The sequence below is a fragment of the Streptopelia decaocto genome (genome assembly GCF_964273445.1).
Source record: "Streptopelia decaocto genome assembly, chromosome: 15".
NCBI lineage: Eukaryota > Metazoa > Chordata > Aves > Columbiformes > Columbidae > Streptopelia > Streptopelia decaocto.
In genome coordinates, this window is record NC_138670.1 from 9,827,735 (window position 1) to 9,850,763 (window position 23,029).

Sequence of the window (23,029 nt, forward strand, 5' to 3'; positions counted from 1 at the left end):
GGTCTTCTCGGCCAAAGAAGAGAGGAAAGTTTGCGGCGCCGGTGGTGCGGGTGCGGCGAAGCGGGCGGGGCCGGGACCGGAGCCGGCGGCGGCGGCGCTTGGTCGGGGAGCAGGAGCCGGGGGGCCCCCGCTGGATTTTTGTAGGGGGGGTGGTATCGCCCCCTCCTTCTCCTCCCCCCAGGGGTGAAAGTGCAAGAGGAAGTGCAGCCGCTGCCATCTTTCCTCCGCTCCAAACACACAGGGACGGACGGAGCCGGCAGCCCGGAGCCGCCGCCGCCGGAGCCCCCTCCCTCCCGCTCGCCGCAGCCGCGCCGCGCACGCCCGTTCCCGCGGCGGCCTCCGCGGCCGCAGCGCCTCGTGGCGGCCGGGCCCGGGCGGAGCTCGCGCGCCGGCGGCCGCGGCGGCCCCGCGCGGCGCGCGCCCCTCCGCCGCCCGAGCCTTTTGTCTCTCCCCCCGCGAGCCCCTCGCGCCGTGCAGGGAGCGCCGCGCGCGCGCCGCCGGCCCGGGCAGGGGCGGGGAGCAGGAGGCGGCGCGCGCCGCCGGGCGGCCTGAGAGCGCGCGCCCCCTGCGGGCGCCAGCGGGGCGGCGCAGCCCCATGGAGCGGGTGAGCGAGGCCGCCGCGTGCGGCCCCTCGGCGGGCTGCTACACGTACCAGGTGAGCCGGCACAGCGCCGACATGCTGCACAGCCTCAACCAGCAGCGCAAGAACGGCGGCCGCTTCTGCGACGTGCTGCTGCGGGTGGGCGACGAGAGCTTCCCGGCGCACCGCGCGGTGCTGGCCGCCTGCAGCGAGTACTTCGAGTCGGTGTTCAGCGCGCAGCTGGGCGACGGGGCAGGTGGCGGCGGCGCGGAGGGGGGCGCGGCGGAGGCGGCGGCGGCCGGCGGGGCCGCGGCGGTGGCCGGCGGGGCCGCCGGGGGCGGGCGGGAGCTGGAGATGCACACCATCAGCTCCAAGGTGTTCGGAGACATCCTGGACTTCGCCTACACGTCGCGCATCGTGGTGCGGCTGGAGAGCTTCCCGGAGCTCATGACGGCTGCCAAGTTCCTGCTGATGCGCTCCGTGATCGACATCTGCCAGGAGGTCATCAAGCAGTCCAACGTGCAGATCCTCGTGCCCCCCACGCGCCCCGACATCATGCTCTTCCGCCCGGGGGCCGCTGACCTCGGCTTCCCTCTCGACATGACCAACGGTGCCACTTTGGCGCCCAACGGCAACGGCATCGCTGGCATGCCCGAAGACGAGGCCGCGCGGGCTGCGCTCACTGCCGCCCAGTCCTCCCTGCCCGTCCTGCAGGGCGTGGACCGCCTGCCCATGGTGGCAGGACCTCTGTCCCCACCACTGCTGGCCTCTCCCTTCCAGAATGTTGCTGCTAGTGCCCCCACTTTAAGCACCAAGAGGGGCCGAGGGCGTCCCCGTAAAGCCAATCTCTTGGACTCCATGATGTTTGGTACCCCGGGGGGCCTGCGAGAGGCTGGTATCCTGCCTTGCGGCCTCTGTGGGAAAGTGTTTACGGATGCTAATCGTCTTCGGCAGCATGAGGCTCAACACGGGGTGACAAGCTTACAGCTGGGCTACATAGACATCCCACCCCCAAGACTGGGTGAAAACGGTGTCCCTGGTCAGGATGACCCCGACGCACCCCGGAAAAGAAGCAGGACGAGGAAACAGGTGGCCTGTGAGATCTGTGGCAAGATTTTTCGGGACGTGTACCACCTGAATCGGCACAAGCTGTCGCACTCTGGCGAGAAGCCTTACTCTTGTCCGGTGTGTGGTTTACGGTTCAAGCGGAAAGACAGGATGTCCTATCACGTTCGATCTCACGATGGCTCTGTGGGAAAGCCCTACATCTGCCAGAGCTGTGGAAAAGGCTTTTCCAGGTAAGAGAGCACTTATAAGGACCATAGATGCAAACGGACACCTAGGAAGTCTTCCTATCCATTGGGAAACAAAGCCCATTTGTACTTAGGATAGTTTGGCTGTTCTGTTTTAAAATGTCTCGAGAAATGAGCCTTCAGTCGTTTCCGCTGGGATGCTATTCCACAGTCTCTTGAAAGGGTTTAAGTAATTAAGTAATTAAGACTTAGAACTGAGAGTCAGCTGGCTTCTGGGTAACATTCCCAGCCTTGTCCCAGGCTTGGTGTCTGCGTGTCCTTGGGCAGATCAGTTGGTCTCTCCCTCAAATGACTCTTCTGTGAAATGGGGTTTGGATTAATTACCCACCTCACCCACGTGTCTTGAGACTGCTGACTTGCAGGTAGTTTGAAGGTGCTGTTGAAGTGCAAAATATTAATACATCTCAAGATTATTATTTTCCTCGTATCCATTTTAAATTTTCTTTTTCTTAACTTCCCTTCATTTCTCTTAGTTCGTAATGTTTTTTATCACCCAAATGTGAAGGAAGAGGTGAGATTTCAAAGGCTGCAGCATCAAGTATCTTTTAATACATGATCTTTGTGTCCTTTGGGTTTACATCCTTCTGAAGGGGATCCTGTTTCTGCCCTGCAACATACGTAAGATCTGTGCATTTAATGTTGCTGCTTTTCTGTTGTCGCTGTTTGTGGGAGTTAATTTAATAACTAGTTTGGTACACGTAGTCATGTTAGCAGTGTTTTGTAGCCTGAGTTAATGAATTTGAAACTTTTTTGGAAGTTTGATGCTCGCTTTCAGACTGGCCGCAGTGGGGGGCGGGGGACGCGCACACTCGTGTTACTTTCCTAGCAGCAGTCCGGTTCCTAAAGCAGGCGATTTGCTCTAACAGGAGGGAAGGAATCGAGATCAGAAAACAAATCAAAAGGCTACCAGGGCTAGGATTGTCCCAGCTATATAAATTCATCAATAGTTAGGGGTCCTTCATCAGGACTGCAAATTTAGTGATGGGAAGTCATAAAATGAAGATTTCATCTGTAGCTAGAAGTGAAAGTATTTCTCTTATTATAGTGCTACCGGGGATCATCTGACGATTTTTATTATTTTAAAGATTTCTGCTGTTGCTGTATGAGAGGATTTTGTCAACAAAGGAAAGCGAAAGATACATGTTGAGTTCTCGTTTTTCCCTGTATGCTAATGTGAGCAGGCAGTAATGCTGTTATGAAAGTAAACAACAAAAATGTCTTCACGTCTTTGTCAAATCAAAGTATGAATGAAAAGCAGAGGCTCTTTAAGTTTCCGTGTTCAGCCGTAGGAGCAGCCAAAGGAGGCTGGAAGCGCGATGTCTAAGGTTGTATCCTCTCCATTCAGCAGCGCAGCACATGAGGCTGCTGGGCTGGAGGTACCTCCGAGGACCCCCAACCAGTCATTCCGGTTACACCGCTCCAGCCCACTTGCTGGAGCACCAGGTTTTAAGAGCCTGACTGCAAAGCTCAGTCTATTTTCTGTCCCCAGTGCGTGAATTCCATCCTGCGCCCTCTCATTGGCGCAGCTGGAAACCTGGGGGAGGGGAGGGCGAGGAACTTGTTTCCAAGCAGTTTTGGCCTCATACAATGAAAAGCTTTCTTGCCACTAGGAGAAACTCCCACCAAGAGAAATCTGCAGCTATTCAGTCCTCACTTCTTCAAAGTAGGCTTAACTGATTGTGAAGGATGGTGTTTTTTCCAGTAATAATTTGCTCTTCCATTGCACCTTCTAGTTGGTACCTTCAGAGCGCTGTATTTGTATCGATACAGTTTCCCTACCAAGTTATGAGTTAGGACAGTATTTTTGCATCTTGCTGGTGGAAAACGTGTCACAGCAACAGAGTTTAAAGTCAGTCTTTTTGCACAGAGGCACTTAAAGTTGGCTTCTTACATCAGTGTTTGGGAGACAAACCAAAAGGGTCTGGTTTTCAAATATTCAGCAACTGTAAATGAAAGTGCCCCGATTGTCAAGATCTAAATAGGATTTTGAGAGGAACATGCAGGCTTGAAAATTGTAGCTTGTATTTCCTATTTTCACTGATCGTTCAGTCATAATTTCTTCCTGAGAATATTAGCGAGTTGGAGAGGATACTTGTCAAGGTAGAGTCCCAGCTGCTGGTGATCCGCTTCTTGCACAGTTAAATATCACTGCTTTATAATAGATCCACCACTGGGATCTTTTCTTTTTTTTTTGTTAAAACGGTAAGTTTATTTTTAGTATTTGTTTTAAGTGTGCTTATGTGTATTTTCTTTTAAGGCCAGACCACTTGAATGGACACATCAAACAGGTGCATACCTCAGAGAGACCTCACAAGTGTCAGGTAGGAGCTGGAGGGGTTTAGACTGATGTGTGGGTCACCTTTGGCATTGCATTGATGTGTGCAGACATTTATCAGTAAAAATCCCATGTATGTACGCGTTGGGATCAATGTTTGTAAATAACAGTGTTAACAGTGACAGCTGCTTTACATCCCTTCAGCTTTGGTTCTCCTGTCTCCCTCCCCTGTACCAGATGTTCTTCCCTCCTGCTCATCCCGGTCTCACCCTGGATCTCTTACCATCTTGGCCCTGGGCTTAGAGTCAGTGTCACAGATGATTCCTTCAAACCCCCTTCTTTTATTTTTTAATTGCAGTTGTTGCCAGCAGGAGGCTCCAAAGCTGACTTAATTTTTTTTTAGAATAATTTCAAATAAAATTGGTAAATGATCATAACTTGCCAAGATACTCTTTTTTATCACATAGCTTTCAGAACATTGCACTGAGCAAAATTGGAAGCTTTTTTGTATCCCAGGGAGAATACAGATAAAGCACCACAGTATCCTTTGTAATACTATGTCATAATGTATATAGTGTTTTACAGTTAATAAATTGTTCCTTAGGGTTTGAAAGATCAAATCAAGAAAGAAATTCTGTAATTCATATGTAGAGAGATTTAAAAGGTGCCTGGAAGTATTAATTAAAACAAAAGTTGAGAATCAGCTTCCACTGTTGCCCACGGCCTTCACAGAGCTGTTGGGCAAACGTCTAAAACATTTGTTGGGCTAACGGTCTCCATGCTTGGTCTGTGAAGAAAGATCCATTTAAGTAAGGGTGAAGCAAGATAATTTTCATTGTCTTTGAAGACAGTGAAAGTTAGAAGATTTTTTTTCTTCTAAAATTTTGACCACATTTTCTGAATGACTGCTGCCTCCTGATTTGTAGGTTTTTTCCCATCTCTTGACACATCTCCTATATTTCCTCCAAATTTTGAGGCTTTTGAAACATTTTGCAGCTTTAATAATCCAGTGAACAGTTTTTCAGGCATATGGAGCCATCTAAAGGTTTCTGTTGACCTCCATATGATCTGCGGGAGCACCTTTGAAAATCAGGCCGTAGAGCCTTCACATTGACTCAACTGCATATCCTTTATAAAGCCTTAAATTGGTTTAAGCTTCTTAAGATGGTTTAGGGAGTTATAGATTTACATAAATTGGAAAATTCCACTCATGAAAAGACTTCATAATTTGGGAATAGCAAGGGGTCCGGGTGGATGAACTGAAGATCATAGAATTGTTCAGGTTGGAAAAGACCTTTAAGATCATCAAGTCCAACTGTTAACCCAACACTGCCAAGTCCAAGATGACTACAATTTTTTTCCACGAGCGTGTATTCATGTGCAAGTACAAAAATGAACGTTTATGTCCCAACACAAACAGAAACTCATCAGTCTTTAGCCAGTTGATATCAAGGTTACTGAATGTACACAGTTAGTGAATAATGTTGATAGATATGAATTGTCCTTTGCCAGCTGATACCTGATAATTTTTCATAGTTTGCTGATTGATTTAAGAATACTAAATATAAACTGTGTAACTGCGAATCAGGAGATAGCACTAAGAGCTAGAAAGGAAAGAAATATGGAAGCTAAGGCAGTACAGCCAAGCTCAACTTTATCTCTTCGCACGTATGTATTTTGTGATAGTAATTTCTAAGAACAGTCTTTCTCATTGTGTGGTGTTTAAAATGCCATAATACATTAAGTACTGTTGATTTCAGTTAAAAGGTGTAGGCTATAAGTTACAAGTATCAGGACAGAGCTGAAGTTGTCATTCAGGCTGGGCTTGTTCTTGATTTCGATGGCTTAACCTCACAAAGTTAATTTTTCATTAATCCAAAGGTGTAAAAAATTTGTTAAAGAGCTATTGTGTGTCTTTACAAAAGATACTTGGTAACATCCTGTCGGATCTGTAAAGTCATCTTAAATATGCACGGATCTGATATACGTGGTACAAACCATGGAAGGGATGCTGTCACACTTAAAATTTGTTTCAAATCTGAAAGCTGATGTAACACTTCCATTCCATGATGTGTATCTAAACACAGAGTCTGGCCGCTAAGAAGGAAGCTTAATATTGGCACGTTGTTTCCCCATTTTCCATTCTCCTTTTCCATTGATTTGGTTGGCAAATTAACTCCCCATGCAGGTAACCTGAACAGCATAGAGCATCCTTTTCGAATCTGTTGAGTTCCTGTTGAAAAGTCCTGTTATTGTCATGCCTTGTCTATGTTTACTGCAAACGCGAAGTACTCTGTCAGTAAACAGAAAAGCTTTCCAGAATCCTCTGTCATAAACAAAATCCACTGGCTATGTACCCGAGCCCTCATGTATCTTTGCAAACCAGTGGATGTGTAATGTTCTGTTGGTGTGGCATCACAGTGCATTTTGGACGGCCAGCAGAGAAGCGTGAAGGTGTCACCCCAACTTTGGAATCAATACAATGAAACTGTGAGAAGCAGGACAATTGCAAGCTGAACATCACTGGAACAGCTATAGTTTTTGGTGCTCAGCATGCAGTTCTGCTCTCATCTCCCTACAGTAATGGTTGTGTTTCACAGATCATTGTAAAACTATCCTAAGTTCCAGCCCCTGTAGCACCTGATGCCAAAAACCCGATTCCAGCTTTTTTTTACTATTGAAATAGCCTCAGAATAGGGAAGGGCTCCGCATGGCCCAGGCAGCTGAGAAGTGGGATCCGAGAAGTTGCTTTGGTGTCCAGACAAGACACTAAATGGCACTGGGGATCTTTCCCCCTGGACTTGTTGCACTGGTGATTTTGCTTTTTAAATGTATATTTTTTTAATCTGACAGTTGAGTTCTGGATGTAGGAGAAGGGGTAAGTCAGTTCTCTGGCCGTAATGGGATAGGGGTGAAGCTGGGTTGTCGCTTTTGAGTGTACGAATTTAGGGTGCAGTTTGGGAGGAAAGGGACGTCTGGAAGTGGAGATGAAAGAACAAGGGGAGAATCTGGAAGTTTGCTTCTTCTCAGAGACAAGAGACAAGTTGTTCTTCTGGCAATTTAAATAAAAAGATAAAAATTCAGGTTAAGTTAAAGCACGGCTTTTGAAAAATAAAAATATCTATTCATTTAAGTAGACCTAAATTGGCATCCTGAGTCCAGTGCTTTTCCCATTGATTTCAATGCAGAATGAGTTTCTTCCTGTCCTAATTTCTCTTACTTCCTGCCTATTAGCAGGAAAATGGCAGCGACCATGGAATAAGCTCAGAGACATCCACATCCATAGAAAAGTTGAAACTTCAAGAGGTATTTCTTAAACAATGTTTTTTAAACTTTATATATATATTCTTTTTGATCTATTAATATACCTGAGAAATGTTTGATAGGAAAACACTGAAGAGTTTTCTTCTATGATTAACAATTAATGATAAATACTTAGCCCTCATTTAGCACTTCACATCTTTTGTAAAATAAAACTTTTTTTTTTTCTCTATAGCTTTTATAAGTATTAACTATTTGAATATTAACTTTAGGGTTTTCTTTAAATCTAGTCCTGTCTCCCATTGTTACGATTCAGCTAAACTGGTTCTTGCTTTCTTCACTGGACTTTATTTTTTTAAGCTTCTTCACAGATATATTTACTATATAGCTTATCCAAAGGTGAACTTTGCGCAACTCAGCAGCAAAGAGTGAAAAATCAAACATAGAAATTATTATATTGCCTTTCGACTTAAGTTCAATATGGGACAGATAATGGTTTCAGTGTTGGCATCCCTGTATTTATGTGGTTTGTCTCTGGTCTGCTTCACCAACTAATGCACTCCCAATGCTTCTGTTTGGACGCTTACTGTGGCTCAGTATTTTTAGACTTATTGATGATCACAGAATCACAGAATTGACTGGGTTGGAAAAGACCTCAGAGATCATCAAGTCCAAGCCTTGGTCCAACTCCAGTCCATTCACTAGATCATGGCACTAAGTGCCATGTCCAGTCTCAGTTTAAAAATCTCCAGGGCCGGTGAGTCCAGCATCTCCCTGGGCAGCCATTCCAATGCCTCACCACTCTCTGCAAAGAATTTCTTTCTAATATCCAGCCTCAATTTCCCCTGGCAGAGTTGAAGCCCATGCGCCCTTGTCCTATTGCTGACTGCCTGGGAGAAGAGCCCAATCCCCACCTGGCTAGAACTGCCCTTCAGGTAGTTCTAGAGAGTGCTGAGCTCACCTCTAAGCCTCCTCTTCTCCAGACTGAACAAGCCCAGCTCCCTCAGCCTCTCCCCATAGGGCTTGTGTTCAAGTCCCTTCACCAGTCTTGTTGCTCTTCTCTGGACCCGCTCCAGCACTTCAATCTCTTTCCTGAGCTGAGGGGCCCAGAACTGAACACAATACTCCAGGTGTGGCCTCCCCAATGCAGAGTACAGGGGATCACTGCCCTTGTCCTGCTGATCACACTAGTTTGGATACAGGACAGGATACCACTGGCCTTCTTGGCCACCTGGGCACACTGTTGGCTCATGTTGAGCTTCCTGTCAGTTAGTACCCCCAGGTCCCTTTCTGCCTGACTGCAGGATTTCTGACTGATGGATCTCTTGGCTGTCATCTTTGATTTTCTAGTCATGTATGTTTAGTGGATATCCAACAGAGTGATTAGTAGCAGTGCTGGAATCATACCTTTAATGAGTGTTCACCTCCAAGAACATTTTAGTAAGTGAAAGCTGCACCCGTTTTGCTCAGCGCTGTGTACTGAGATTTCAAATTAAGAGCAATCTTTCACATTCAAGAACTTGACTCTTCACTACTTGTCATTTATGAATCTTTTCCTGGTGAGCTCAGTTAAACTGTATTGCAGAAATCCGGGTAATGTTACTGTTGTCTTTTGAAGCGGTTTAAGTCCCGATCCTCCGAGGTGCCCAGTGTGGTGCTTGCAGCAGAGTAGCCTCAGCTCTCTGGAGTTCACTGTACTGCAGCATCTCCGAGGATCAAACGAGTGTAAAGCCCGTTGAAATAGATACGTGCTTTTCAGCTGCCTTCAAGGTTTTTTTGGATTAAACTCTTGATTAACTAAATTATATATGATTATATGGGTTATCCTCTTCTGTATTATCAATTTAACTTATTTGAAGTTTTAATTTTGTGATTTTTATTAGGATTGTTACTTTAACAAGTCTGTGGTGAAACAGCTGTTTAATTACACAGCGATACCTGAAAAGACAGAATATATCCAGTTCCCAAGTCACTTGATAGTATAATCTCTTGTGGCGTTCTGGTTATACACCTTAAAACTGCATTATTTTGTGTAAAGGTGGTACGAGCAAAACACTGTACACACTTTAAGGTCACTGTTGCCTGCTTGGTCTGGTCATTCTAATGTATGTTTGCTTTTGTTTTTCCTCTTGCACTTGTGAGCGATGGTTTCAGACTATACCTTTACTGACCTGTCCAGTGTACTGCTGGTGGTTTGTTTTCCTTCAGGTGTTAGGGCAGGACAAGCCTTGCAGAACTGGCCAGCCGCTGCAGCAGGCTGTGTACATGCATGCCTGCCAAGTGCTGCGATTATAAAAATAGGAGGGAGCTTTCCCTCATCATATGGATTACATCTGGGAAGTGGGCAAGTAGAATCAGTATTATGCAAAATCGAGGTTGTTTCATGCTAGTAAGTGGAATATGAGACCTTGGTCGGGGTAAGTTATAAACAGATCACAGTGTCATGCAGTTATTTTGATACCTGCTCACTTCTGAGGCTTCACTTCTACAATTTGTCTGCGCTGCTATTGTGGATGCCAGGGTGGCTCTTTTTTCTCATCCCAACCAGTTCTCTGATGCTTTATTTGTGTGTCTTCATATTCCAAAGGGATCCTGTGTACTGAAGTTAGATTGATCAGATCAAAGAGTAAAATTTAGGAAGATGACAGAGAGGACATTTTGAGTGGTCAAAAGTGATTCTAATTGCTCAGTGAAATAGCAGAATTTACTGTAAATGGAATTAAGTGGCTCGTGCTATTGCTTTTATTTAATATTACTTAAAGTTTTAGTATCTTCATCCTCAGGAGCTAAGGCAACTCTGTCTTGGTTTAAGTTTTACTGTTTATAGTATATTAGAGCTGTTTTCTTGCTTTCTTATTTCTTTTGGGTAGTAACATCACATCTTGTATGTTGGTGATCTGAATTCTTTATTTGTGGGAAAATGGCTTGTGCACCATGTCATTTGTGTGTTTGCACAGGGTCTAAGGTATTTACTCTGAAGAATACTAAATATGTTCTACAATATCGGTGCTTTTAGCAGAGTTGACGAGTCACATGGTTCTCATTATACCTGCAGACCTGTAACGCTTCCTTTGCCACTCGGGACCGCCTGCGCTCACACCTTGCATGTCACGAGGACAAAGTTCCGTGCCAGGTGTGCGGGAAGTACTTGCGAGCAGCGTATATGGCAGATCATTTGAAGAAACATAGTGAAGGACCAAGCAATTTCTGCACTATCTGTAACCGAGGTAACGAAGAAACTACTGTTTTATTTCAATGGGATGGGATAGCGGCTGAGGGAAGCTGTAGGGCTATGTGACTCTGTCTGCAACAGGAGGAGGTTATACCATATGTGTGTATATATTCTTTGGTTTTCTTGTTGAATGCTAAACCTTGAAACTGATGGAGCTATAGGTCTGGCCTTTTTACGTGGCTGATAGTTCCTGAAGAAGCTCAGTTAAATCTGAAGCAAATTGTTTATAGACAGTTTTCAGAATTTTATTTGCTAAATAGCCAGATCCCTACAAAATAACCATGATATATTGCCTTGCCACTATTCACTGTGCACTTTTTTTTATACCTAGTTAGACTTGAGTCCTTGTGTTCAGCTTGGAAGAAGACTCTCTGAAATATACACCAAGTTGAAATTTATACACTTTACATAAAAAACCTTACATTACATTGTCAGTCTTGCTTAACCTCCTGGTGCAGCAGTAGAGCCAAGCTGCTTCTCCCTCTTAACCCAATAAATTGCTTTGTGTTACATACATTTCTAAAACAAATTTTGCAAAGAGCACTAGAAGCGTGCTTTATTTGTACAAATACAGGTTTTCATAGGATAATAGAATACCTCAAGTTGGAAGGGACCCCTAAAGATCATCAAGTCCAACTCCCTGCTCCTACCTATAAACTGAACCATATGACTAAGAGGTTTTGAAGCTTTTTCATCTGTTTGTGGTACTCTTCAATTGGAGAGAGTTGTAAATTTAGGCTTTTTAGGATGTAAGCCAAGCTGGATAAATAATTTTGACTTCTTAGTGTTTATTTTCCTGAGTGATTAATACACAACCTCAGAATACGTTGTTGGCTCACACAGGCGTACATACCTAAAGAAGCGTAGGAAGAGGTTGCTGCTGTGGTTTGGGATCTTGTTTTTTCTGATGAGTCATTTTTTCATGATGTGTGTTCCTTTTCTAATTTAAGAGAGGCGAAATATTTGGAGAGAATAAAGTTGTTCTGTATTTAATATGAGGACTGTGCAGGGACCTTTGGATGACTAGGAGCTGATGAATAATGAGAGACATTAAATTGCAAGGGAGGTATTTGCAGTAGGTGAACTGTCTGTTCACCTGAAAGTGACGTTAACAATTTGAGCGGAAAAGGCATCTGGGTTGGAAATGTTCAGATTCTGAAGCTCCAGGTAGATGGTAGGGAATGAAGCTTGGTTTCTTTTCCAGCTGAAGGCCTATGTTCTGAAAAACGGCCTAAGGTTATCCCGATTCCTTTTGTGGTAACAACACGGAAGACACTATCCTGGTGCTATCGTGCTCTGCTTCAGGTGGACGTGGTGCCAAACAAACTCATATGGGTTGGGAAGAATTGTGTTGTTTCAAAGACTTGTCAGCTTGATTTTCAACTTAACTACCACTGGATGTCACTGCAGCTCTTTTGAAATGCAGCCAGCATGACAAAGATCTAGCGTCCAAACAATGAAGTGACTAAATGGCTTATTCGTATTTTACAGGTTTAAATGTACAGTGGAAATTTATTTAAAATACACACTTCTCTGTAGAAGGATAGGGAACCTATTGTACAGTAAACTCTAAGCAGCTACTTTCTTCTTACAGTTTGTGTATTTCATGTGTTGCCAGAATTTAGTCTGCTGTGAATTTCAGTTTACATCAGCACTTAGAAAACGTAATTAATCTGGTGAATTATTGTTAAATATTTACCCAGCGTTAAAATTCATAGGGAAGCGAAGTTACGGACTGGGTTTGTCAGACAATGGTGTTATGAACTCATTGGTATATGCTGTGAATTTTGTTCATAGATTATCATCCATGACAGCAGAATTTTTAAGCCAAAGTGTTCTAGAATCAAATCACAATGTTCATAGTTTTAGATAGATCTGGTTTAAATTGTAGACCCTGGCAAGATGAAGTATAGTGGAAAATTTCTGGATTAGAACCATATGTTTGATAGGCCTCAGTGCATTCGGAAGCTGCGCTGTCCCCTCGGCTACACTTGTGCCGTGGCCGTGGCGCTTTGTGATGGCATTTTGGTTTATTCTTGCCTCAGTTAATGTGCTGGTGTATTTTTGAAGTGGAACTTAGCTGGTGCTAGATGTACTAATTGTCGAACAAGATTGCTCAAGCTGCTTGTAGAGAGAATTTTGGATGTTGACCCACCAAAAGAAAAGAAGTATGAAAAGGTGACTCTTACTAGGATATATTCAGCTGTGTGTTAAAGACAGAGCTTAGAACCCTTCAGTTTATCCCATCAGACAGGGGGCTTTTCTCTGGAACTTAATCAGGTGTCTCACGTACTTTTAAAGGTTCAACGGGTTTGGGAGAAGGGGAGCTCAGTGACTGACTGGATGTCACATGTGTGCCCATTGCCTGATTTAGTTATTTTATGAAATGGCAGCGTTATATCCAAAAGTTGCCATCTGTGATTTGATATTTTTTCCATGTTATTCCCTTACTTAGGGTCTTTACGCTTAGAATAATTATGGGAGCAATTAAATCTTGCTAAATCAGGGAAGCTGTGCAATGTTTTTTTTCTGGGATTTTTTTTTAAGAATTCCTCTAAAATGTGCTTATGAAAACTAATCCTCACTTCTTAAGACAAATTCTCTTTAATCAGTTGAAATAAAAAAGACCTGCTCCTGCCTCGTTGTTACATAATCTTCTGTTACCATCCTTAGGAACTCGTTTTACTTGTGTGGGCTTTTTCAAAGAATTTAAGAGATTAATGACTTTGGCAAGTCTAGAACTGGTACCTTTTAATAACTTGTGCAGTTCAGAAGAATCATTTTCTGCTTCAGATGTACACATTGTTTGTTTCACAGAAATCAAATGAGTTAGGAGGACGGTAAATATTCCAATCACAAGATAGATGACATTTTTTTAATGGTAAGATGAATTCTGGTGTATATCATGGTGGATTCAGAGTTGAGTAAAGCAAGACACACTGTCCAGATGTTCCAGCTAAATCCTAATTAGAATTTTTGAAAAAGGAGCATCCTGCAGTTATTCTACAGTGTGTCTCCCTATGGATGTTACCTAAGAGATCAAGGGGTAGATCCCACTTATATAAAGCTGATAATTTCCTCTCTGTGCATGTTTTTAATGTTGATTCCTCTGGTGTGAAGAAATAATCAGCTCTGCAAAGCCGAGATATGTCTGTGGGTATAGCAATAAATGCTTCATAGAAAAGTACTGCCACTTTATCCTCTGCATTAGCCTGACTTTGTTTTAAAAGAGATTTTTAAAGGTAACTGCTTATTGTCTATGAATTCCCCATCTTCCTAGGACAGGCATTCATAATTAAGGTCTGGTGGGGGCAAAAAAGAGGACAGTGCTGAGTGCTTTAAAAAAATAGGATGAAAGCAAACAAGTCTCACTTCCCTGTGAAGCATCTGGCATTCTTACTGCTTTGATGGAAGTTGATGACTCACATGTTCATCTGCCAAGTGCAGAAAGGGGAGCTAACATACTTTGCAGGCAGTTTTTGTTATATAAAACAATGTGCTCTACAAATAGAATTGCAGAGTTCAGAAAAAATAGTGTGTAGCAGAGATTACAACTTCAGATTTTCCTGTGTCAACTGCAGTATAGAAAAACACTGAATACCTGCATGTAGCCCTTTTTTAATGGTTGGCGGTGAGATTTTAATGCATTGCTACATCAAGAGGCTCATCTCAGCATGCATGTGGCTGTTAGAAAGATGTGTGAAAGAAGGAAGTACCTATAGTTGAAAGTATCACCGTTATATCTGTACATCGTGTCCTTTATCAGTCAAACACTGGTCCTGTCCCTGTCTACAGTGGATTTTTTGGCCCGGTGAGTTATTCAGTACAGCATTGTGCTTCTGAGGGTAGATCTTGCACTGTTTTGGAGGGTAATATCCTTTTAATTGCCTGGATGACTTGGCCCAGGTGATTCTGCTCCATTGAATTGTGAGAGTCCTACGTTCTTGGTTTCTCCAATTGTGATATATCTACTTTTCTGTACTTTTTATCGTCAGCTCAGGGGTCGACAGCAGCTCTCTTGTGCATTCTCAGCAACCCGCCCTTTTCCCCTTCAGCAGGTTGCTGTGGGGCTCTCTCTTGCTCAGCTAGTCCTGTATATATGTTTCTTTATAAGCCCTGAATGCTCTTTGATCCTGGCTTTGAAGAGGAGTCTGGGCACAGGGAATTCTAGGGTAAAGCCACATTCATTATTAACTTCAGCACCTGGAACTAACAGCTGCTGTCAGAAAATTCACCCAAGAGAGGTGTGCCAGTATTGACTTTACATCCTTCCTGGTATATTGTTATATATCATCCAATGTAAATGCGGTTATATCCCTATAAAAATGGCTTTCCAATAGGATATCGATTCATATTTAAGTGAAGCATTGGTATAAAAGTTCTCTTGCAAGGGCCTGTGCTGTAAATGCTGTGTTGGTTTAAAAATATCTAGGTCTTGGGTTTTCTTTACCCAGAGAGGTAACCTGTGTAACCTGGAACTCGGTGACAGTGAAGCGTGTGTTGTGTTCTCACGTTAGAGTGTTTCTAATGTGAAGGTTCCATAATATTCAGTTCAAAATGTAACAGACAATTAAGATGGTTGTTGATAAGCTTATCCATGTAGGAAGTCTTTAAAACTCTGTCCTCCTTGTGCCTTGTATATGGTCCAAATGTACTAGTACTAGTTGCAGATCTTACCAAACCTGAATTTAAAAACATTCCAAAATATGCGAGATAATGTATTGCATTAAACAAAAAGGCTGTAATTGTGAGACTTCAAAAACGATTTTAAAACATGTGCACAAACGTAAAAAAAATGCTTTGTTTAGAAATCAGTTGTTTGAAATATATGGGTTTTAATTTAAGTGGTTTGGGCTTACAGATCAGAGCTAGGTGGAAATACTGATGTTGTTGTTGTTGTTAACTGCAGACAAAATATGAGTTTTAGTATGTTTTTTTAAAACTCGGGATGAGCCATATGGACAAAATGTTGTTCAAAAATTACTATAGAACAGAATTGTATGCCTTAAAAACTCAGTAGTTTTGGCTTTCTTCCTTCTAGGAGTCACAGTAAATGTTAGAAACATAAGGGAGAGCACACGAAGTACCAAAGAGGGGTGTTACTAAATGGCATTCCTTCAAATCTTACCAATAAATAATTTGAACTGTTTTCCAAAGTATCATCAGACAATGAAGGCATTTTGAGTTCAAATAAATAAACCAGCACAAGAGCTGTGACGAGACATGGGTGCCTTTTTGGATCATGTCTCTTCTGCCCTTTTTTCCCGTAAAGTCTCACGTCATCCGCTAGGTTTGCTTACGTGGGATTTGTTTCTCAAGGAGGCTGTTCTTTCATCATGACTTCCAAAAAGCAATTGAAGTCTGATGAAAGGTATTAATTGCCTGATTATGTCTAGAAATCCTACTGAGCATGTTGTAGGTAACCAGAAATGAAGGCTGTATAATGGCAACTTTGTAATAGGGAGTGGGAGCGAGAGGATTGAAAGAACAGGGAAGGCAGATGTGTGTCTTTGATGGTGGCAGGATCTCATCTTCTTTTATCTTGTTTAGGTTTCTCCTCTGCCTCCTACTTAAAGGTCCATGTTAAAACCCACCACGGTGTTCCCCTTCCCCAGGTCTCCAGGCACCAGGAGTCCATCCCGAATGGGGGAGCAGCGTTCCACTGCGTCAGGACCTATGGCATCAAAGGCAAGAGACTCGCTGCTCTGCACCTTGCTGCTCTGGGCAGAACCTTGTGTGGGGCGGCGGGCTGGGCACGAGAAAGGGGAGGGAGGAAGGACGAGGAAGATACTGGAGAGAAGCTTAGGGAGACGCAGAGGAATCACATAGCGTCATGTGGCATGTAATATGTGTCCTAGGACAGCCCATTAACAAGTCTGGGAGAAGGAGGTGGGCACGTAAGGGTCTGTGAATTTTTGGCAGCATCCTTGATTTTAGAGATCGAAAAAGCCATGTTAGTTCATCTTGACCATCTTCCTAGGAGCAAGTCAGTGTGTGAATTCTGCCCGAGGGGTGCAGATCCTGGCGGTTCTTTCGTCCCGCTGTACTTGAGTCGCATGTCAGTCAAACCGTGTTTCTGGTGCGGGAAGGGAGAGCTGCAGAAGGCAGTTCGGAAACATCCTTGAGTGCTGAAAGTAATATCCATCCCCAGGTTGATGAGGAGCCATGCAACTGTCTGTAGTTACATTTACACTCTTTAAAGCTGTTGTGGGGAGGAGATGTAGAGGGTGATAATAGTACTGGGGGTTTTTGTTTGTTTTGTAACCTACATTTAAACTCTGTGAAAAAATAAATACTCTTTAGCTATTCTTACAATAATATATGTAACTTCTAAATATGTAAAGCTGTGTGTTAATCTGTGTAGAAGCTTTTTGCTTCTTGCTTTGAGCTGTCAGTATTCCTGGTGAAGCTGAAATGTCAGAAAATTCTTCAAAACCGTGACTGTCCCAAAAAGTTTTGGTTTTCCTTGCCCAGGAGAACACGGCAGGCTGGGGTAATCAAACTCTGTGCCAGTGGAAAGCTGCAGTTGTGTAGATTTATTTCTGTTGAGGTCCTAATAGAGTTACTACAGCAGCCCCTTGGTTCGGGGTGGTGTGCTGACTTAACAAGAGATTTACTCCAGCTCAGCGGTGTATTGATTTCATGCGTATCCTGTTTGGTTTGTAATGCTGAGTCCAGAGCAAATCTGTCTTTTGGGTTGTGCCAAGTGGTTCTTTGGTCTTTTAGAGTTAATAGTAGATATAGCTTATTTGTATTCAGAGGCTTGTTTAGGAAGTACGTCTGGGTTTCCCACGCTCATTCATATGTGCTGAGCAGAAAGTGTGGACAGGCTTTGTTGGCGTTCTGCCAGCGGAGAATGGGGAACACTCCAAACATACCAATGGCTTTGCCAGGATCTGTATCCAAATGACTTAGTGTCCCTAACCTCTCTCCTGTTTCACACTACAGTATTTAAAGACGGAACAATTTTAGACGATGAAGTTCACTTCTAACGGCGTTGCACTTAACTGGGAAAAAAGTGTTTCTCAAAACTAAATGGCATTGTACTTTCTACATTGCAGTAGCTTACTGCTGTTTTGCTGAGTATTTCCAGGTTTCTTCACATCTTGCTGCTGCCTGTTGCACTTCATTAGGCTTCTAGGCTCTCCCTCAAAGTATCGGCAGTATTTCAGAATTGTGGGGGTGAATTGTACAGTTAAAATCTCATCATTAGGTCCATCCTTCTGTGGTGACTGAGGTATAAACATTATGAGACATCTTTGGGATTACAAGAAGTATTATATAAAGCAGAGACCCATTACGGCTGCATTCTGTATCATGACAAATCTATAGTAAAAACATGGACATTGCTCTGATAGCAGCCCACTGGCTTGTAAAGAGGACCTATGGTCAAGGGCTTTAGAGGATGAGGGATTGCAGTGTATGGTTCTGTGGTGTCTGTAATGAAATCAGGTGGTAACCAATATCATCTGTTTGAATGCACATTGAATAATTTTTTAGGGAGATAAGATTCTGAAAACTTCTCTCTTTTCTTTTTCCCATAGAAGGCCAGAAATGTTCGCATTCGGACCCGATTGAGAGTTCTGATTCGTACGGAGACCTCTCTGACACCAGTGACCTCAAGACTCCCGAGAAACAGAGCACCAATGGGTCCTTCTCGTGTGACATGGCAGTCAGCAAAAACAAAATGGAGACGGAAGCAGAGAAGAAGTACCCTTGCCCTGAATGTGGCAGCTTTTTCAGATCAAAATCTTATCTGAACAAACACATACAGAAAGTTCATGTCAGGGCCCTCGGTGGCCCGTTGGGGGACCTGGGTCCTGCTCTAGGATCCCCCTTTTCACCCCAGCAGAACATGTCTCTCCTGGAGTCGTTTGGGTTTCAGATTGTCCAGTCAGCATTTGCGTCATCCCTTGTGGATCCGGAGGTCGACCAGCAACCGATGGGGCCAGAGGGGAAATGAGAGCAGTTTGCTCTTAACAAAGCAAAGCAGCAGTCTGGCTATAATGATAAGATGATGTGGATGAAAGAGGAAATAATGAAATTTGGTTCTATAGCTGAAAATTTTTTATTCATTTTAGCTTCCCTCATTGTCTCATGCCTACCCCACCTGAAACCTTCACTAGGGAGACGGAGAAAATGCTTCCTAGCTGATAAATTACAGAAGATGGTGACCTTGAATAGGAGACGTGACCTATAACACCAAGTGGAGCTTTAGAGGCTGCTGCTGGTGTTTCATCATGATCTTCTAGAATAAACAGAAGTTGCCAGCACTGATCTGAGAATTAGACAGTTGTAGTGACCGAGGCTACAGCTACGGCTGCAGGGAGCTCTGCTTCTGTTCTCTCTCTATTCCCCACCCTCCCTAACCTACCCACCCCAGAAAAACAGTAAGTTTTAAAAACAGACCCATTATTGAATATAACATGAAGTAAAATGCCCCGTGGTACCTAGCAGGTTACAATGCAGTTGTCCTTTTAAAACCAGAAAAATTTAAAGAAGGCGAGAGAATCCGAACCCCTTCTGCCATTTGTGAGGCTGTGAGTGCTGCAGCAGGACTGAACTGCTGAGAAAAACCACCATTCAGAACAGGTTGTTTTTCTTTTAACCATTAAACTTGCTGTCAGGTTTTAATTCTCTATTATTATTATTTTAGGACCTGTTGTAGTGAATTGCTACTGAAAGCCAATCTAAGGCGATACACAGAGCACTCTTAAAGCAGCAGTCACATTAGGGTTAGTATTAATTTTTTTTTTAGATGTACCATAATTAATAACTTGGCTAGTTGGTTGTTTAAGTCTATGAAAGAAATAGTTTTATGATTAAAAAAAAAAGGAAAAAAAAAAAGGAAGGAAGAATCCCATTGCAGTCTGGTTGACTGGTGCTCATTTTCCATGTGGGGACCTAGGGTATAAACACGATCAGCTATCGGGTTAACACTATGTACCACTGACTTGTTTAGTGTGAATAAACCCAGGGGTTCACAGAGTGATTTTGGTTTAATTGGATTGGACTCTATTAAAGAAGTTAGTACATTACTTTGCATCCCCTCGTTTTGTCTGGTTTTTGAGCAATTTAGCCACCTGTCCAAAAGGTGTGCAGACGAGAACCAGTAAATAAGACATTTTTCCCTCTCTACACTGCACCGTGTTCTCAGTGACCTGGGTTTTTTGGCTACAGTCGTGCTCTCCTGATCTGCTTCTAGTCAGGTTTGCAAAAGCCAGTTTTACTCCTTTCTTTTCCAAAGAAGAAGGTTTCTACTATAAGAGATGGGAATTGCAAACAGCATATCCCTGATAGAGTTGATTACAAAATGCAAAGAAGCTGGGCTCTAGGCTGTTGGAGGTTCCATTTAATCTGAAAATACCACTTGTGCAGAAATAATGTCCTTTCTCGGTCCTCCTTCTCCTCCCATGTAATTTGTCGAGGTCTTTCTGTACCAAATCCAGGTGTAAATGTTGTTTAATTAACACAGGGTTAGGAGTTAGGAATACTCTGAGTTATAATTATGGTTCTGCTGTTGATGCTCAAGGTCACATAGGACAGTTCACTGAATTTATTTCCCATCTGTGAAAAGTTTCCTCACAATTTTTGAGAGTTTAAGGTTTAAGCAGTGATTTGGTAAACTACATTGCTATGTGTACTGAATATTTCTGGAAAGGCTGCTCTGAAGAGCCCAAGTCCCACACCAAACTTGCGTTCTATGGAACAGTCGCTGTCTCCATCATCAGTGCAGTGCTGGGGCAGGACAGGCCGGCTCAGGGCAGGACCTGCCTCCTTCGCAGGAGATGTGGACATAGCCACACACTGCCGTTGTGACACGAATTGCGTTGCCCAGGTGCTCCTAATCCAAACCCTGCTGCTTACGCATAACTGAAATAAGAAACATTCCCAGTTCGTTTTTATGTTACAATTATAGAGCCTTTTGTAAGTATATGGATTTTGGAGTGATGTTCTAAATTCTACAGATTTGAAAGCCCCAACTTCTCTCTTGTAAGAAGCTGCTTTTTTGTACTTGAGTATTATAAACCAAGGACGAATAATCAATGGCTTTCTCTTTATAGCACCAGCACTTTCTAAATTGAGAGCATGTTGCAGCGGACTTGATGTTTTGCTATAAATCTGTGTTGGGAGACTGAAGGACACGTTCTTCTCCATTCATCTTCCCCAGAATCCCTGGAATAGGTGTGAGTCTCATTTAAAAGGGAAGAAAAAAAAACACAAGCAAAAACCCACCATCCACCTTTAAACTAAAGCTTAATGGAATTGCTGTTGCTGTGCTGGTAAGCTTAGCTGGCAAGTAGCAACAGGACATTTTGGAAAGGTAACAAAACATCTTACACATCTTAGACCATGATGAGACAACCTTGTAAGATGCCAAGCAGCTCAAGATGGAGCAGGCTTTCCAGTCAGTGTCACAATTCGCTGCGATTAGAAAAACACCTGCAGTCACTCTGATTTACTAATAGCTCATATCTAAGCCACCTGGAGAATTTTTGTTGAATTGAGGCTATATTCTGAAAGATAGAAGTTTGTGTCCCCGATGTTCCTATATGCACTCCAAGAGGAGGTCCTAGTCATAAAATTCAACTCCGAAAGCCAAGTTCAGATTATAGGATATTTTCATCCTACATTTATCTCCACTGATTTTAGTCTTACTGGTGGGTTGAATTTTGGCAATGCATATCAGAATTTAATTTGACCTGATGAACAAATGAAAAGCCTTGAACTGAGAAGGAAGCTTTCTAAAACACTAACTGTGCATTTCGTTTGTCAAAGAAAATGCTTACTAAGTTGTCACGAGCACATTGAAAGCTGCTTACCTCTCAGGCTAGTGGACAGGGAAACAATTAGGCAGGAAGTTAACAATCCTGAAATGGCAGTTCTAGATCATCCCAGTGTATATGGGAGAGATTTGCACCAGCGCAAGAGGCCGGTGCAGACTAGTGCCAGCAGTAGTTTGGGCAGATCTTTAGCAGTGGAGTGTTTGCAGAGCTTTTTGCTTGTTCAGAGGCACATCGTTCTGTTCTGGATACTGATTTAACCTACGTGCAAATTCTTTATATTCTATACTTTGGGAAATGTCTGCTTCTCATGGAACAGAAGATAGATCCAAACAGAAAACTCGGCCTTATAAGTTCAGAGTTGAAAGGGAAACACTTCATGTGCACTGAGCTGCGACCTCACTTAACTTGTTTCTGTGACATTTTTAATTGGCATTTCAGTGTATAGATGATAGTTCTCATTTTGGGCCAGCCCTCTGTTCCTTATTATCTTCTTTGGTGGGACTCCAGTCGACATTGAGTCAGTGCACTCCTCTGCCAGCACGGCAACTGCAGTTCATACAAATGCTGATAATCAGAGTTGTAGTATTTCTTTTTATGGTAGGAGTCCTTAAACCCCTCAGCTGAGGCTCAGACCCTCGTGTATTGGGTTTGATAGAAACATCTTCAGTGACTTAAAATCTAAACATTAAAGACAGACAAAAAAGGAATATATGTGTATAGGTGAATGAGTGAAATAAGGACTAAAAACTGTTTGCATGCATGCTTAAGTGTTGTGATGAATGTAGGGGCACAGACTTTTCATCAGGCTTCTTTTGTGGCCTGAATTTATCTTTGTGTACTGTTAATCCACAACAAATGCAAGGTAAAGCAATTTAATGTGAATTTATTCCTTACTGAGTTAAGTGACGTTACTTTGCATTTGCGATGCGCTAGATGTGTGCAGACAGATGCTCCGGTGCGGCTCACCTGACGCATGGGAACGTGGTGCGCGTGAGCTCTCAGTCTGAAGTGATTTGCCCGTGGTGACATGGGATATTGATAGCAGAACCAGAAATTGAACACAGATTTTTCCTTCTCTCAATCCAGTGCCTTAAATGTAGTAGGGCAAAGTATTATGTGTTGGGGAGGGATGATTGTTTTGGTTTGGTTTTTAAAGCCTAGATGGTGTGGAGTTGGTCTGCCTACCAATCTTCTGAATAATTCAAATGCCCAGTCACAATTTGAGACCTGTTTGAGTGCCAGTCACTTAGGGAATATTTGTTATTTCCCACGTATTCCCTGAAATTATTGTTCCTCCCTCCACTGCTGTCAGCAGTAAGAATGACTTGAATAGAAGAGCTGTGTAACTGAATGTCTATCTAACTCAACTAATGAATTGATAGTGTGAAAGCTAACCTAGATTTTGTAGGCTCTGTTGTAACTTTAGTGTCTTGTTTTTTTCACTAAATCTTTGTTTCTAGAAATCAGTATCTGAATTTGTCTTGAGTCTGGAGTGGGGTCCCACTTTCAGCTTTAATTTTTTGTTAAGGTGCTTGCTTGAGGAAGTAGATGCCAAAGTAAACTTCAAAGGACTTCAGTGTT

At 43.1% G+C, this 23,029-nt stretch overlaps 1 protein-coding gene across 5 annotated transcripts; it reads left to right on the forward strand.

The window, feature by feature from the left end:
* Window positions 1-526: 526 nt before the first annotated feature.
* PATZ1 (POZ/BTB and AT hook containing zinc finger 1) lies at window positions 527-19,508 on the forward strand. 5 transcript variants are annotated; one of them, XM_082066682.1, is made up of 6 exons: window positions 527-1,878; window positions 4,151-4,214; window positions 7,403-7,474; window positions 10,485-10,656; window positions 16,212-16,349; window positions 18,206-19,508. In XM_082066682.1, exons 1-6 carry the CDS (start codon window positions 596-598, stop codon window positions 18,622-18,624), a joined length of 2,148 nt encoding a protein of 715 aa, XP_081922808.1. In that variant the 5' UTR covers window positions 527-595; the 3' UTR covers window positions 18,625-19,508. The 5 variants fall into 5 exon arrangements, with proteins under 5 accessions (XP_081922808.1, XP_081922810.1, XP_081922809.1 ...); XM_082066684.1 differs by lacking the exon at window positions 16,212-16,349; XM_082066683.1 differs by lacking the exon at window positions 7,403-7,474.
* Window positions 19,509-23,029: the final 3,521 nt, after the last annotated feature.